This window comes from Notamacropus eugenii, chromosome 6 (assembly GCF_028372415.1).
Source record: "Notamacropus eugenii isolate mMacEug1 chromosome 6, mMacEug1.pri_v2, whole genome shotgun sequence".
In the NCBI taxonomy this organism is placed as follows: Eukaryota; Metazoa; Chordata; class Mammalia; order Diprotodontia; family Macropodidae; genus Notamacropus; species Notamacropus eugenii.
The window spans coordinates 227,654,223-227,669,055 of record NC_092877.1 but is presented as its reverse complement, the minus strand read 5'-3'; the positions used below and the strand labels follow the sequence as shown (position 1 = coordinate 227,669,055).

Here is a 14,833-nt window from a genome sequence, read left to right as displayed (position 1 = left end):
AGCCACATTTTTCTATACAATGCTGAGAGAATGTAAAGATCCATCTGTATTTAAATGTTTCCGAATGTGAATATTTTACAGGTGTCTCCAATAATCTTTAGTCTACACTGAGTTCTCTTGCCAACAATTATCATACTGATAAAGGCATCATGGAGGACCATAAGTTACAGGATAGATGAACTACATATTCATCAATAACTGAATTCACACATCTGTGCCACATATTCCAAACATATTTACACACATGTTTTATATATATACATATATACATAAAATAGAAATCTCAGAGTAGCACACTACTTTTTATTAAAAGTTCAAAATCACCCTCAAGTTAAAATAAATGATACTCTGTTCCTTCTTAGTTTATCTAGGGTATTACAGTCCAATTTTAAATTCATAAGTGGCATCCCTAAAGTCACTCAAACCTAAATCCATCTTTATATGGACTCTCCATTATAATTATATTGTAACTTAAGGTTGTCAACTTTGCATTATCAAACCTCTATGATGGTCGAATAAACAAGAAATAGACAAGCATGATGCAGGGGACCATATGACTGATTACAGAAGTTGTACGTGGTAGATCTACAGTTTCATGTACAATCATTTTTTCTATTATCCTGGGTTATGGAAATGTTTGTTTTGTTCCGTGAATTGAAAATAAAACAAATTCATTGTTGGTGGAGCTGTGAGCTCATCCAACCATTCTGGAGAGCAATTTGGAACTATGCCCAAAGGGCTACAAAAATGTGCATACCCTTTGACCCAGCAATATCTCTTCTAGGACTGTATCCCCAAGAGATCATAAAAATGGGAAAGGGTCCCACATGTACAAAAATATTTATAGCAGCACTCTTTGTAGGTGCCAAAAACTGGAAATCAAGGGGATGCCCATCAATTGGGGAATGGCTGAATAAGTTGTGGTATACAAATGTAATGGAGTACTATTGTGCTATAAGAAATGAAGAACAAGAAGACTTCAGAGAGGCCGGGAAGGACTTATATGATCTGATGCTGAGTGAAAGGAGCAGAACCAGGAGAACTTTGTGCACAGCAACGACCACAGTGTGTGAGAGTTTTTTCTGGTAGACTTGGAACTTTGTAATAACACAAGAACTTAAAAAAATAATAATAATAATAATTCCCAATGGTTTTCTAAGGCAAAACGCTTTCCACACTCAGAGGAAGAACTATGGAATTCATTTGCAGAATGTAGCAGATCTTGTTTGTATATATGTGTGTGTGTATTATATTTTGATTTGTTATGCGATTTCTTCCATTTATTTTAGTTCGTCTATATAGCATTACTATAGTGAAAACGTATTCAATAGGAAAGTATATGTAGATCATATATAAAATTGTATGGCGTCTTGAGGAGGGAGGGGTGTGGTGGAGGGTAGGTGTGGGGGTAAAAATATAAGCTTTTTGGTAGTGATTGTAGGACATTAAAAATAAATAAATAAATAACGAAAAATACTCCCCCCCCCAAAAAAGAAAACAAATTTCTAATACAAATATAAATAAATAAAACAAGGTTAAAAAAATCATAACCAGCAACCTCTTCAATTCACTGCAATGCAAGGAAAAAGGTATCATTTGGTAACAGCCCCTTTCAAGACAAAAGGTGTAAGATTTGAGGCCAGAGGTCTGATACACAGTAGAATATTCTGTGTCTTTGAGAGCAAATTAAAAGGTAAAAATCCTGGCTGCTTTGATCAAGAGTCCCCATGTCAGCAGAGAATTCAACTTGTCTAATTTATTCTATGTTCAGTCAATCAGGACAAAGGAGTACCTCTGCCATCTGGGATATTAGAGCTCAAAGAATGCTCCTGAAACAAAAGTTCTTAGGTGGGAACCACCACATATTATATGATCACATTTTTTTTTAACGTATTGCTTCAAAACCCAAGGATTGTCAGAGTATAGATTTAAAGTTGCAAGGGAATTTAACAAAGATCTTATACAACGCCATCAATTTATAAATGGGGTAAAATGAGGCCCAGATAATTTAAGTGAATCACTTAATGTCACACCAGTAAGCAGCAGACCAAGCAACCAAACTTAAACCCTCTGGCTGCAAATTGACCCCCTGCCTTTTTTCCTAACTATGTCACTTCTCTTGGTATTATCTCTTTTACTTCAGAAAGTATCTCATCTCCACTGATCTACACTCTCCAACAACATACTCTTACTCTATAACAAGATGCTCTTAGCAGATGTTCCCTAAATGGAAATCCCCATTCACATTAGAACAGAGGTAACTGATGCTCATGCTGACAAGAGCGTTCTGAATTCCTTCTGAATCAAATAAGAAGGAAACCTATATTTAATATAGATTTGATAGCTATCAACACAAAATTATGAAGAACTTACTGCGTGGCTGTGTGTCATACAAGTGTCCTTGGATTGAGGAGCTGAGGACATAGTTGGGGTACAAACCAAAATATATGAAACAATTAGACAATAAGATAAGAAAAAAGATAAATTAGATGATATAGGAGATAAATGATAAAGGTCAGAGAAAATGAAGAAATTAATGGATGCTGGTGTAATCATGGGAAACTTGACAGGGGCAGGGGGGAAGGAGTATCAGCAGTATTTAGATACATGAAATGAGGAGGGTTTTCCAGGCCCTAGACCTAGGGAACCAGCATGAGTGATGGTGGGTGTCACTAAGGGTTGGATTGTCACCAGGCATGACAATGAACACAGCTAAATGAGGGAGTTCAAAGGCTGGGGCTTCTTGCAATCCTGGCTCAATTCTCCAACCTAGGGCCCAGGAGGACTGACTCAGACAAGATCTGGCCACCAGCCTCCTGGCTTCCAGGGATCCTGCCCCAGGGCTTTCTTCCTCAAGGCAAGACCCAGACACCCACCTCCCACTTTCTTTAGCCTCTAGGGCATTCTCCAGCTCTGAGGAACCTGGGATAAGATCCCTCTACCTGCTGCCTGCTAGGGCCTTCTCCTGACTTGGCACCTGTTTGCTGTCAAGACAGGCCTCCTGAGGTTCCATTAGGTAGAACATCAACACCCACATTCCTCAAGAGAGGACCCTGAACAGTGTAATCAAGTTCTTTCCTCACTAGATTAAGCTCCATCCACTAATACTTTACCTGGACTTATTCCTGAATGTTAGCAACTTTGACCCTCCTCATAATCTCCCTAAACCAGTGATTCTTAAGCCCTGGCTACCAAGGTATAAACCTCTATTGCTCATTCCTAACTGACCACCCCCCCAACTCTATCCACCTTGCCCGCCCCATGTTCAACCTTCAGATCTTCTCAATCCTCTTCCTGTGCCCTCTGAAACTCTTGATCCATAAGTAACAAAGTTTCTTTCATCTTAAAACTCTCCATTTCTCACTCGACATCTGGCACTTAATGAAACCTGTCTTTCTCCTGATAACATTATTTCTTGCACTACCCCTAGTATTGCTTTCACTTTCACTCATAACACTCTCCCCACCAAAAAAACAAAAACAAACAAACATTTGCCGCAGTGGATGGGATTGAATACTCCTTGCTTCCAGACTGTCCGTCCATCCCCATCAAGAAGGAACACTATGGCACCAACTCGCCCTCCTACTCAAAAGATTTTAACCTCAATACTGATGCACCTCCCCATATCCTCACTTTCTAGTTCAAAACTAAATTCGTATGATAACTCTTGGCATCAAGTATTCTACTTCCATATCCACATTTAGTAACTCTGAAATTTCTTTAGTCTGATCATAATCTTTTTACAAGGTTTTACAAACCTTAACCCTGTTCTTTGTCCTGTCTGTGACCTCCATTCTCTCCAACATTCAATTCTTTCTCAGGTCACCATCCCTGTAGTGGCCATATTCTTTCCTATCTCAACCCCTTACTGAACCAATCCAACTCTACATCACTCGCTACTCTCAGAGCACTCACCTTCATGCCTTGACAAACTCCAAACCTGGATTACTCCTGCCATCTGCTTCTTTGTTCTTATTCAAGTGCTGCTGCATGTGCTTGGAGAAAATGCACTAGAGAAAATCACAAACCACTACAAATGTATGTTATCTTATCTCAACTGGGCTAGAGAACTCCAGAGGCAGGACTGAAAGAAGCCAGAGCCTTTGACCTCCCTCATTCATTGCTACCCTTAAGCCAACATTCAGATTGGTTCCTAGGTCTATGGTTGGTAACATGGCAATCACTATTTTTCCCTAAAGGATTTTCTATTCTTGTGGCTGCTCCAAACATTCTCATTTCTCATGAAGCATTTCCCTGCACTTCTACCATATTTGCTGAGCACTCCTATCTAAAAAAAAATTGAGACCATTCCATAAGAGATCCCCCTTTTTTCCTCCTCAAATCCACCTTCTGCTGCCAGTGGCTGAGATTACCTAATTTACTCTGTATATATCATGTGTGTACGTAGTTGTCAGCATGCTGTCCTCCCCCAGTAGAATGAGATGTCTTCAGGACAGGGCGTGTTTTTGCCTTCCTCTGCATCTCTAGTGCTCAGTACAGGATTTGGCACTTAGTAATTTTCTTTTTTACTAATTCTTTAAAAACCAGTTATACACATATTTCATCATCAATATAATACTTTTTTTTATCAATAAGAACACTTGGCTGATCCTAGCATCCCAGTCCTTGACTATACTAATAAGAGAATTAACTTACAAATGTTCTGAAAAATGTAAAAAACTTCCCTCTTCCTAATTTTTACTGTACATCTTTATCTACTGATTAGGAAAGCTGTAAAGCACTTTTCCTTTTCCCTTTTGATCCTTTCCTACCATAAGATATATTTTCCACACAAATCCCTATATAACTGGATCAACAACTAAATTAGTGCATACCTTATGAGCAAGATAGGTTGTCCTCTATTTAAAAGTCCAACCAGATCAACAGAAAGCCTATAGTAATGAGAACTCAAGCCCTGTTCATCCCTCGTTAAATACACATCTCATTCTTTCCCTGAACTATATTTCATCCTCTCCCAAATTTATACTTTAATTTAATAATTAAGCACATTTGGTAGAGACAGTATATATTTCTATATCCTTTGCAACAGCTAGCATCTGTTTAATTGATGAAATTTTAATTCAGTACAGTTGAATTAGCCCCAACCATGCATGCAATAGCAAACAGCTTGAGGCCAAGGTAAGACACAAAAGCCTCCTGACTCCTAGATGTTCAAGGCTCAATCCATTTCCTTTTCCATTTTAAGTGAATTGCTTTCTTTGACCTACCCCCTACGATTAAAGCCAAAAACAAAAAAAATCACCTCAAGTAAAAGTAGTTGGCTAAAGAAGCTGATCCCATGATGCTAAATATTCTCTTGACTCAGCTCCTTTAATTACTATGACAATTTAGTTAAAACTGCAGGGGCTTACAGATGCTTTGAAAGATGCAGGATCTCATGGATGTGGAAAGATTACAACCTTTCTACACCTCCTCATCATAAGCTATCCTCCTTCATGTTTTCCGAAAGCCCTACATATTTCTTATTGTCATTTTTTCCATAAGGAGAAACAAGTATGGCATCATGGATAGAAAATGGGCCCATCTTGCCTCTGCTATATACTGTCTATGCAACCCTGAGCACATCAGAAAATGTCTCAGTGCTCTAGGCAACTCACTAAAAGTGTAGGTGTAAGAGAGGATGCCCACCTCTATTCCTAAGAGGGAACTTTCTTGCCAGGAAGTAACCGACACCAATGAAATCTCATGCCCAGGTCCTGTATCCTCGATGGACAATCAACCCACTGCAATGAAGGACTTCCTCCCTTAACAGGTAACTAACATCACTACATACCTGCCTCACTTTCTTTTTGTCGTACATATCCCCACTGACATTATTTCTTCTACTTCTTCCATACAAGTTGCCATTAGTAAAATAAAAATACTGTTAACACGAACCCTTACAGAACACTTTGCACCTTGTAGTGAATTTCTAAATTTTAGTGACATGGACAAATAAGCATCATACACCTTGTTACATCTATGTATTTGCCCACCGCCTTTTAGTTTCTTTCTATAATATGAATTCTTCTGAGATTAGGGTGGTCCATGCTTCACAGAGACACAGCCACACCCCTGAGAGAACAAGAAAGTTCTCGAGTTGTTAAAGAGTTAAGCTACTAATTTGCTATCAGTGAAAAAATTAGACACCTGATACCCCTAAAACCAACCACTACCCTAATAAAACTCTATTTGAAATTATTATGGTTGAAAGAGGGACAGTGTGGTATGGTGGATAGGGAGCTGGCCTTGGAACCAGGAAAACCTTGGATTCAAGTCCTATCTTTGACAAATACTGGCTTTGTTATCCTAAGAAAATGATGTAATCTCTCAGTACTCCAGGCAAATCTAAGACTATAAATTGCATAAAACTGCATTGATTAAGGGAGTTTCCTCACCGAGGGAATTCCCTAAATTAGTGAAATCCTTATTTTACAACTGAAAACTTGGTTTGAAACCTGTAGTCGTTCATTTTGAGGAAAACTAGGAAAATGAGAAAAACAAAACACTTGTCAACCCAACCATTTTTCATAAGATAAGGCAGAGGGGTTTGTGTTTCCGTCAGAGGCACTCCTGGTACCCAACATCTACAGAGCTGTAGTTAATATGTAAAATCTCATGATTTCACCCAGCTACTTCTGCTTTGTTCATTAACAGGTGAGTCCCGTGTCTCTGGGGTTAAAGATGATACTGAATGTGTTTTATTCTTATCCCTTCTTAAACATTTATATCACAATCCCTTCCCCAAAAGAACTTGGTGTTCTGAATTTGCAAAATTAAAATGGTTTCCAGAGAATCCATTTCGCTACAATATTAAAAAAAAAACACACTCTAAGGCCAGTCGTGTTCCGTGAACCTCGAGATAACCTTTAGCTTCCACAAAGGCCTCCACAGGAAAAATATGTCAACATTGAGTATAATTTGTAGTAGTTTGTTTTTATTGTGCAAATGTAACACAAACCTTGCCAGATTTACTGGCAAAAAACCTGTCATTTTTGAGCTTTCCCCTTGTTTTCTTTTTGCTATGTGATATTATTTTGTGAGGTGGTTTTCAAAACATTCCAGTTCATAATAATCAAAAACTATACCACTGGAAAGAACTCTCTGAGAGAATTTTCCCACTAACAGTGAATCATATTCCCAAACATATTTTTTTCTCCATCAGGAAAAAGATAAACATATTTACATACTTTAATTCTATAGAGAGGCAAAATAAGATTGTGCTCTTTTTTTATTAAACATCCTAGCCCTTGGATATCCTCCAACATATCCTCTACAATCGCTTAAAATCCATGAATGATTCTGTATATCACATAGGAACTTGAAAGTAGCATTTTCCAGACTTTGTCTTTTGAAAACTTTTGAATCAATCTATAAACCATTTTTAAGGGCCTATAACGCAGATGTTATATCTTCGTAATATTTTCCTATTAATATCATCATAAACTTAGAGGGGGGGAAATTTAATAAGCCGTCTAATATATCCACCCCCACTGCAATTTACAGATGAGAAAACTGTGCCTCAGAGGTTAAGTGATTTGCCCAAGGTGATACAGGTAGGTAAATGACAGAAAGGGGGTATTTAAACCCAGGTCTTCTCATCCAAAGTCTTTGTTCTCTCCACCTTGCCTCTTCATCTTATAATTTGTCCATAATCACATGGAAGGATATACTTATGCGTGCTATACTCATACTATTAGCAAAATCAACCCCTACAGAGCTGGTTGGAAATGTACCACTATCTGTATATTATAAACATGTCCGCCATTTTTCTTTTTATCACAGTTAAGACTTAAAAAAGGAAGAAAAAATTCAAAGGCAAATTCATCTAGTAGAAAGAGGTTAAATTAAATCCCTGAATTAGAAGGCAACAAATGTTCTTATATTCTACCAATTATTAGAACATGATTTAAAAGGATAAGAAAAATAAAAACAGTTACCTGGAAGTCATCATAAGGAAAAAGCAGCATCTCACGTAAACCATCATTCAAAATTTGAGTCTTCTTCTGGACAATAACATTTTCATAGTCTAGTGGCTCAATTAGCTTTGGTTTTGCCTAGAAAAGAAAGTACACAGCTTGCTTTAGCAGTTGGAGTTTCTTAAGTAAGGACAATCCATTGAACTATGTAATATACCATCTGCACATTTTTCTTTCAAGAGGAAGATAAATCCCTAAAAAACCCATAATTCTGTGTTTGAACGCATAATCCATGAGCAGAAAAACATTAGGATGAATAGTAGATATTCTTATATTTTAAATCGAAAGAGAGCTTGAATTTTGATGACATTCATTCATGCTTTATGTACCATAAACAAAAGTTAAAAAGGGGGAGACCAGAAGCACAAACATAAATGTGTTCTATTTATTCAGCTTCTCAATCAGTTCTCACATTTGTCCATTACTCTCTATTTCCATCACTGCCACCCTACTACAGATCCTCACAACCTTACCCAACAGGTTTTCCCACTCTTACTATCCTCCCTCTAAACTGTCCTTCATATAGTCACCAAAATAATCTTTCACTAGATTTCAAACTATGTAGAGGGGAATAAGGCATTAGAAGACTGGAAAGGTAGTAAGTGACCAGGTTATGAAGGTATTCAACGCCTTCCACAACCTGACCTCTATCTACCTTTTCAGCTGTTTCTCTCATTCTTCTCATCTGCACAGGAGAAGCAGTATGAAGGATGTCCTCAGGGAATTGTATAACAGGAAAAGTAGATGGACCAGTCATGTTACAAGAACTAAAGAAAGTGTATGCACAGCTGAGGTGCTTCACTGGTTCCCATGGGATGTCACAAAAATGACAGAAGGATTCTCTTTCAAGTTGGGCAGATCTCCTGAAGCAGATTTGCACTTGGAAAAGAGCTGAACAGGACAGACAGACAAGGGTAGGCTAGGATCTTCCTCACTGAAAGGAGGAATGGTATAAAAAAAAAAATCACAGATCCATGGGAAGGAGCATTGAAGCATGTTCCCTTACTTCCCCACTACCACCCTACTCCAACTTCAGCCAACATAGTCTTCCCAGAACAGGCCTGGAGTACTCTCTCTGCCTCAGCTCATGCCCTTCTCCCCTCCACCTTCTTTACCTGTCTTTCCTATCTTTCAAGACCTAGCCCAAAATGTAATCCTGTTAGGTTATAACTGACTGAGAGTCAAGAAACATGGGTTAAAATCTTTGCTGTGACATCTCTGGTTCTGTGACCATGGGCAAGTCACTTTTCTCACCTGTAAAATGATAAAACATTCCCAACATATAAATGGCCAAAAGCCATGAACAGAGTTCTTGAAGAAACAAACTTTTAATAACTGAGTTGAAAAACTGTTCAAAGTTTCTAGTAATCAGAACAAAATGAAAAAACTTTGAGTTAATCACTTCGAACATACAAAAAAACCCAACAATGAGGAAGTTATAAAGAAACAGATCCCTAAGACACTATTAGTGGAGCTACAAATTGGTATAATCTTTCCAGAAAATTACCTGTACATTATAATACAATATTATATTTATTATATTAATGTTATATTACAATACAATAAAAATTATAAAACAGATGTTAGGACAGTATCCTGAGAATGTGAGTAAAAGGTGGGGAGAGATATAGCTGTACAAAAATATTTATCTTGGCCTTATTTATAATAGCAACAAAAAATTAGTGGATGATGAGTTACTTTGTACTCTATCACTTTATTATTCTTCTATAAAAATGACAACTCTAAAGGACTGGAAGAAACTGGAAAATGATTATACAAAGCAACAGAGACACAGACCTGACCATGACTAACCTGATGAAGACACAGGAAAAGAAAGTCTGAATGGAAAAGAATATGGAAACATATGAGATGTTAGTGTTATCATCTTGTTAAATCTACTTATACTGATGCAGGTAGATTCTTACCAAGTTTGGTGTTTTATTGATAGGATAAAATATTTTTTTGAAAAAATAAAATAGACTAGGAATACCTACTTTGCATATTTGTGAGGAATCTTTGTAAACTTTAAAAATAGGCATAGTCAGTCAACAAATATTTATTAAATGCCTACTATGTGCCAGACCCTGTGCAGAGTACAGAAAATACAAAGAAAAACAAAAAACAGTGTCTATTCTCAAGTGACTCGCAGTCTAATGGGGAAGACAATATGAAAACAATTACGTCCATACAAGTTATAAATAGGATGTACTGGAAATCACAAACAAAAGAAAGGCACTGGAATTGAGGGGGCTCAGGAACAGCTTCCTGTAGAAAGTGGGGTTTTAGCTGGGACCTTAGGGAAGCCAAGGAGGTCAAGAGGTAGAAACAAGGGGGATGGACATTCTAGGGATCAGGGTTAGACTTGTGATTTCATTGATTTAGAGCAGGGGTGGGGAACCTGTCACCTCAAGGTCACAGTGGGCTTCTAGGTCCTTGGGTGTGGCCTTGTAACTGAGTTCAAGTTTACAGAACAAATCCTTTCATTAAGGGGATTTGTTTTGTGAAGGTTGGATTCAATTCAAGGGCAGCACTTGAGGACCTAAAGGGCCACACGTAGCCTCAAGGCCGAAGGTTCCCCACCTCTGGTTTAGAGCTTCCTCGGCCAATGTAGGCCAGTGCCTTCTCTATCAACTCATAATCTTAGAGAATTGCTTAAGAAGTGAGAGGTTAAGTTACTTACTCAGAGTCATAGAGCCAGCATGGCAAAGGCTAGACTTACACCCAACTCTACCTAACTCTGAAGCCAGCTCTCTATCTAGTAGACAACTTGGTTTTTACAGAAACTATAATCATTTCTCTGTCTTCTACTTATAAACTCCCTGAGAGCAGGAACTCATATCTTGTACATCTTTGGTGGCCTTGACTATACTTAGCATTGCGCTTTGCATGCGTTAAGTATTTCCTAAATATTGGTTGAATGAAAGTATCTACCTGCCTCTTCCCCTAACGAGAGCCCTTTTCTTACCTAACTAAAATTCTAAAGAAAAATTCTCTATCAAGAAAGTTTTTTTAAATAAATGGGTAGCCTTCATTTAATACTGCAGAGGCAAGTGGTTTCTAGCAAACTCCGTCACATGAATCCTAGTCCCCTATTCCATTAAAAAAAAAAAGCCCTGTGTCCCAACGAGGGGAAAAATAATCGGTCCCTGAGTGTAATGAAATCATATAAGAAAGTGATTACTGAAAATAACATGGTTACAAAAAAAGACTTCCTTCTAAAAATATTAATACTTTAATACCTTGTTCTAATCAAATGATCACAAACTTAATGTGAAGATAAAAATCCCATACTAAAGATTTGGATCTCTCTCTCCTCCCCCCCCCCCCCCACTCCCTCCCATCCTTCCCCCACCCCTCTACTTCAAGTGTTACTATCACTTTTGGTTAAGTTTTCTACCAACTTTGAAAAACTTTACACTTCTAGTTTTAAATTTCTAATTTTTTTTTTGCATTTGTTCCCTCAAATTTTCTTCAAGAAAATTTCACTCATCAAGGCTGTACAATTTGTTATCATAATCTGAACAGTCAGAGAGATCCAGCTGAGAGATAAGGAACAGAAAATCCAGCCCTTACTTAGCAACAGGGGGGCTTACTCCTCTCTACTTGAATACGCAGTTGCCTGGCAGCCAATTCCCATCTAAAAATGACCAGAAAACAAAAAAGACTAGACTACACACGTATGTCAAAAAATTTGCTTTTGGTGCAAAGGCAAATCGCTCATTTTATGACTGCATCATAATATCCTTACTAGGAACTAGCAGCATGAGAAAAGTGGCTTTTGAGTCCAGGAAAGTGTCAACTGTTGAAAAGTGCCAGGTGCTGGAATGAAGTTACAGCACATACAGGGGGAGGGGATGCCAACTAGTTGTATTGGTGGCAGCTGTCAAATGTTGGGTAAAAGACTGCTTCACAAGCCTCTTGGATCCCATTAAGTGCAAGGCTTCCTATTTTATAAAGTTAATGTGTCATGTAATTTGTTAAATTTGGGATACTGTTCGTTGAATTTCTGCTAGTGAGGAATATCTAAACTGTTTTCATCATTAAAAAGGTAGGAGATGTTTTGGAAAGTTTCCCAATATGTTAATAAGCAATATTCCTTTATCAAGTAAAATTACTGATCACCTGTATTGAGTAAATACTAGAGGGAGTACAAGACACATAAGAACCAATAAAATTTAATTGATGAATAATATCTATTAAGTAAGATTATGGACTAAAAATGTGAATTAAGAAATGACTGTGGGATCATAGATCTAGAGACTGAAAGGTAATCAGAGGCCTGTGTAGTCTAACCCCATCACTTTAGAGAGGAGGAAAGAAAGGCTCAGAGAAAGTGCGTAGCCCAAAGAACACAGGTAGTTAAGTATCAGGGAATATTAATAGTTTGTTGCAATCATTTCAGTTTATTTGGGTTAATTTTGGCAAAGATACGGGAATGGTTTGCCAGTTGCCCAAGGTCACACAGCTAGTAAGTTGTCTGAGGCCAGATTTGAATTCAAATCCTCCTGACTCCAGGACCAGCACTCTATTCATCGCACCATCTATCTACACTTATACCACAAGTTCTTTAAGAGGCAGGAGGAGCCCAGTCTTCTCATTTGTAAAATGAGGTGGCTGGGTTGGATGATCTTTAGGTTCCTTCCAGCTCTAAATCTATGGATTATCCAATTTAAATAGTCTTGGACAAGCCACAGCACTTCTCTATTCCTCACTTTCCTCATCTGTTAAAATAAGGGAGCTGAACTAGATCATCACCTTTCTATGACCTATTCCTGTCTTATAAAAATAATTAAGTGCTGATGTAATAGGTCTCCTTACCACCTTCACACGCAAAATGCTAAAGTTGCTTTTCTTCTAACTCAGTTTAATCCACCATGCATTTCTTAAGCACCTACTGTATGCTGAACACCGAGATTTCAAAGATAAAAGATTTGTAAATAAGACAAAGGATGAATAATATGTTACTACTACATATCAGTCAATAAACATTTATTAAGCACCTACTGTGTGGAAAAAGACAGCCCCTGTCCTCATCAGGGCAGACAGAGAAACAGAACTTAGGAAAGGGGAGGGATAGCAGTTTCAAAAAAGGAGAATATTTAAGAAAAGAGCTATAAAGAGTTAAGTGCGAGGAATGATGATGATGATGATGATGAAAGATGATATTGACATTTTCCTTTAAGGTTTCAAAGGGTTTTACATATTTCACCTCATCTGATCCTCACAACTCTGGAAGGCAAATACAACAGGTATTATTTTCCTCATTTTGCACATGAGAAAACTGGGGCTTACAGAGGTTATGTCATTTGCCCATGTAGCTGTTTGTCCTTCGTTCTCAAAGAGGACCATGACATCAGGAAAGTGATGCCATGACATGAAAGTGAATTGGACTGAAGTGAGGGAGGGCTATGCAAAGTTACCAGCCTCACTTTCTCCTCCAGAGCCTTCTAGGTGTAGTGGCCAGATATAGATCAGAAGACTGGAGGTAGCCCTGCTTTGCCCATGATCACATAGCTGGTAACTGTTGGGATCAGAAATTAAGGTCCCTCCTGACTAGTTCTGACATTCTTTCCCACTACAACCTACTTGCCAAGTGCATAGACAGAAGATATATTCAGTATTTCAAGGCGGCCTGGAAGGGAAATGAGTAGCAAAGGGTCAAGGACCTGGCTTTGAAGGAGTGCCTACACAGCATTCTGAAGATAAAATGAATGTGATCAAAGGGATAGATGAGAAGGATGGCTTTGAGCCTTGATAAAAGAAACACCAAAGCTTAAGTGAGAAGTGCCCTTCATTGTAGGTAAAATATTTACACACAGATACAAATAGAATCCAACCCACCAGCCCCCCTCCAACCAACCCTTCCTGAAAAATAAAGATCAACAGCACAGTAAACACTCGGTGTCCCAGCACACTAGAGCTTTGACAGGAACCCAGAGACGATGATTCTAAAATGCCCTGCCATTTAATTACTCTTTTATAATCTTTGACTTCTCTCCAACTATCATTCATTTTCCCCTTCCAAATCTATTTGCTGCTCTTGGTCAGACTACATGATACTCATGAGTATAAAATGTCCAGATTCTAAATCAATTTCCAGGGTATCACAACTCTGGGAAAACTACAGATTCTCTCAGACAAAACCAGACTCAGGCTATGTCCGACACGTTCAGTCGTTCAACCATTCTGGCTGTGTGAAAAGCCAACAGACAGTGATATGTAACAGCGATGATTTATTCATCTCCTTAAGCGAAATTCCTCAGACTTAACCATCTTCTGACAAGCTGACTGCCCATAAAACTTCTATATTTGGTCCAATCACCACCTTCTCTTACTTCTCCCCATGTCTCATTTCCAACAAGGCACAGTCAGGCTGAAAATGCTAATGCTGTTGTTTTCAACACAATTCAATCAGTCATGTAACTTATTAAGCACCTACCACATGCAAGGATATACAAAAATAAAAGTGCCATTCCCCACAAGTTCCTTTTTTCATAGGAGCAGAAAACGGAAGAATATTTGTACCCATAAGGAAAAAGGAGCTAACAAATATAATGGATATTTGCCTTAAACCTAAGAAGGAATATAAATCTTTAGCTCAACAGAATTACAGGTTTCATTTGATCCTCCCATGGGATTATAAATTCAATTAATATCCCTTACTATTTCAAAATACAAATCTTTTTCATTTCATTCTAATACAAGTTAGAATTACCACCGAGCTAACTGATATCCAAACTGCAGTCATATAAAGACAGAATACATGTTGTTCATCTTTTATTTTTGAAGAGGACCAACAATATTGCTGGGTGATGTCTTAACTTTTGAGTGAACTGGATTTAAGTGAGGCACAG

At 38.0% G+C, this 14,833-nt stretch overlaps 1 protein-coding gene across 14 annotated transcripts in view; it reads right to left on the bottom strand.

Moving 5' to 3' along the window:
• Window positions 1-14,833, bottom strand: part of DOCK9 (dedicator of cytokinesis 9) — a 352,890-nt gene that overhangs the window by 182,911 nt on the left and 155,146 nt on the right. For all 14 annotated transcript variants that reach the window (XM_072622068.1, XM_072622059.1, XM_072622061.1 and 11 more), the window contains exon 2: window positions 7,941-8,057. In XM_072622068.1, coding sequence (XP_072478169.1) covers window positions 7,941-8,057 — 117 coding nt within the window. The remainder of the gene's footprint in view (window positions 1-7,940; window positions 8,058-14,833) is intronic.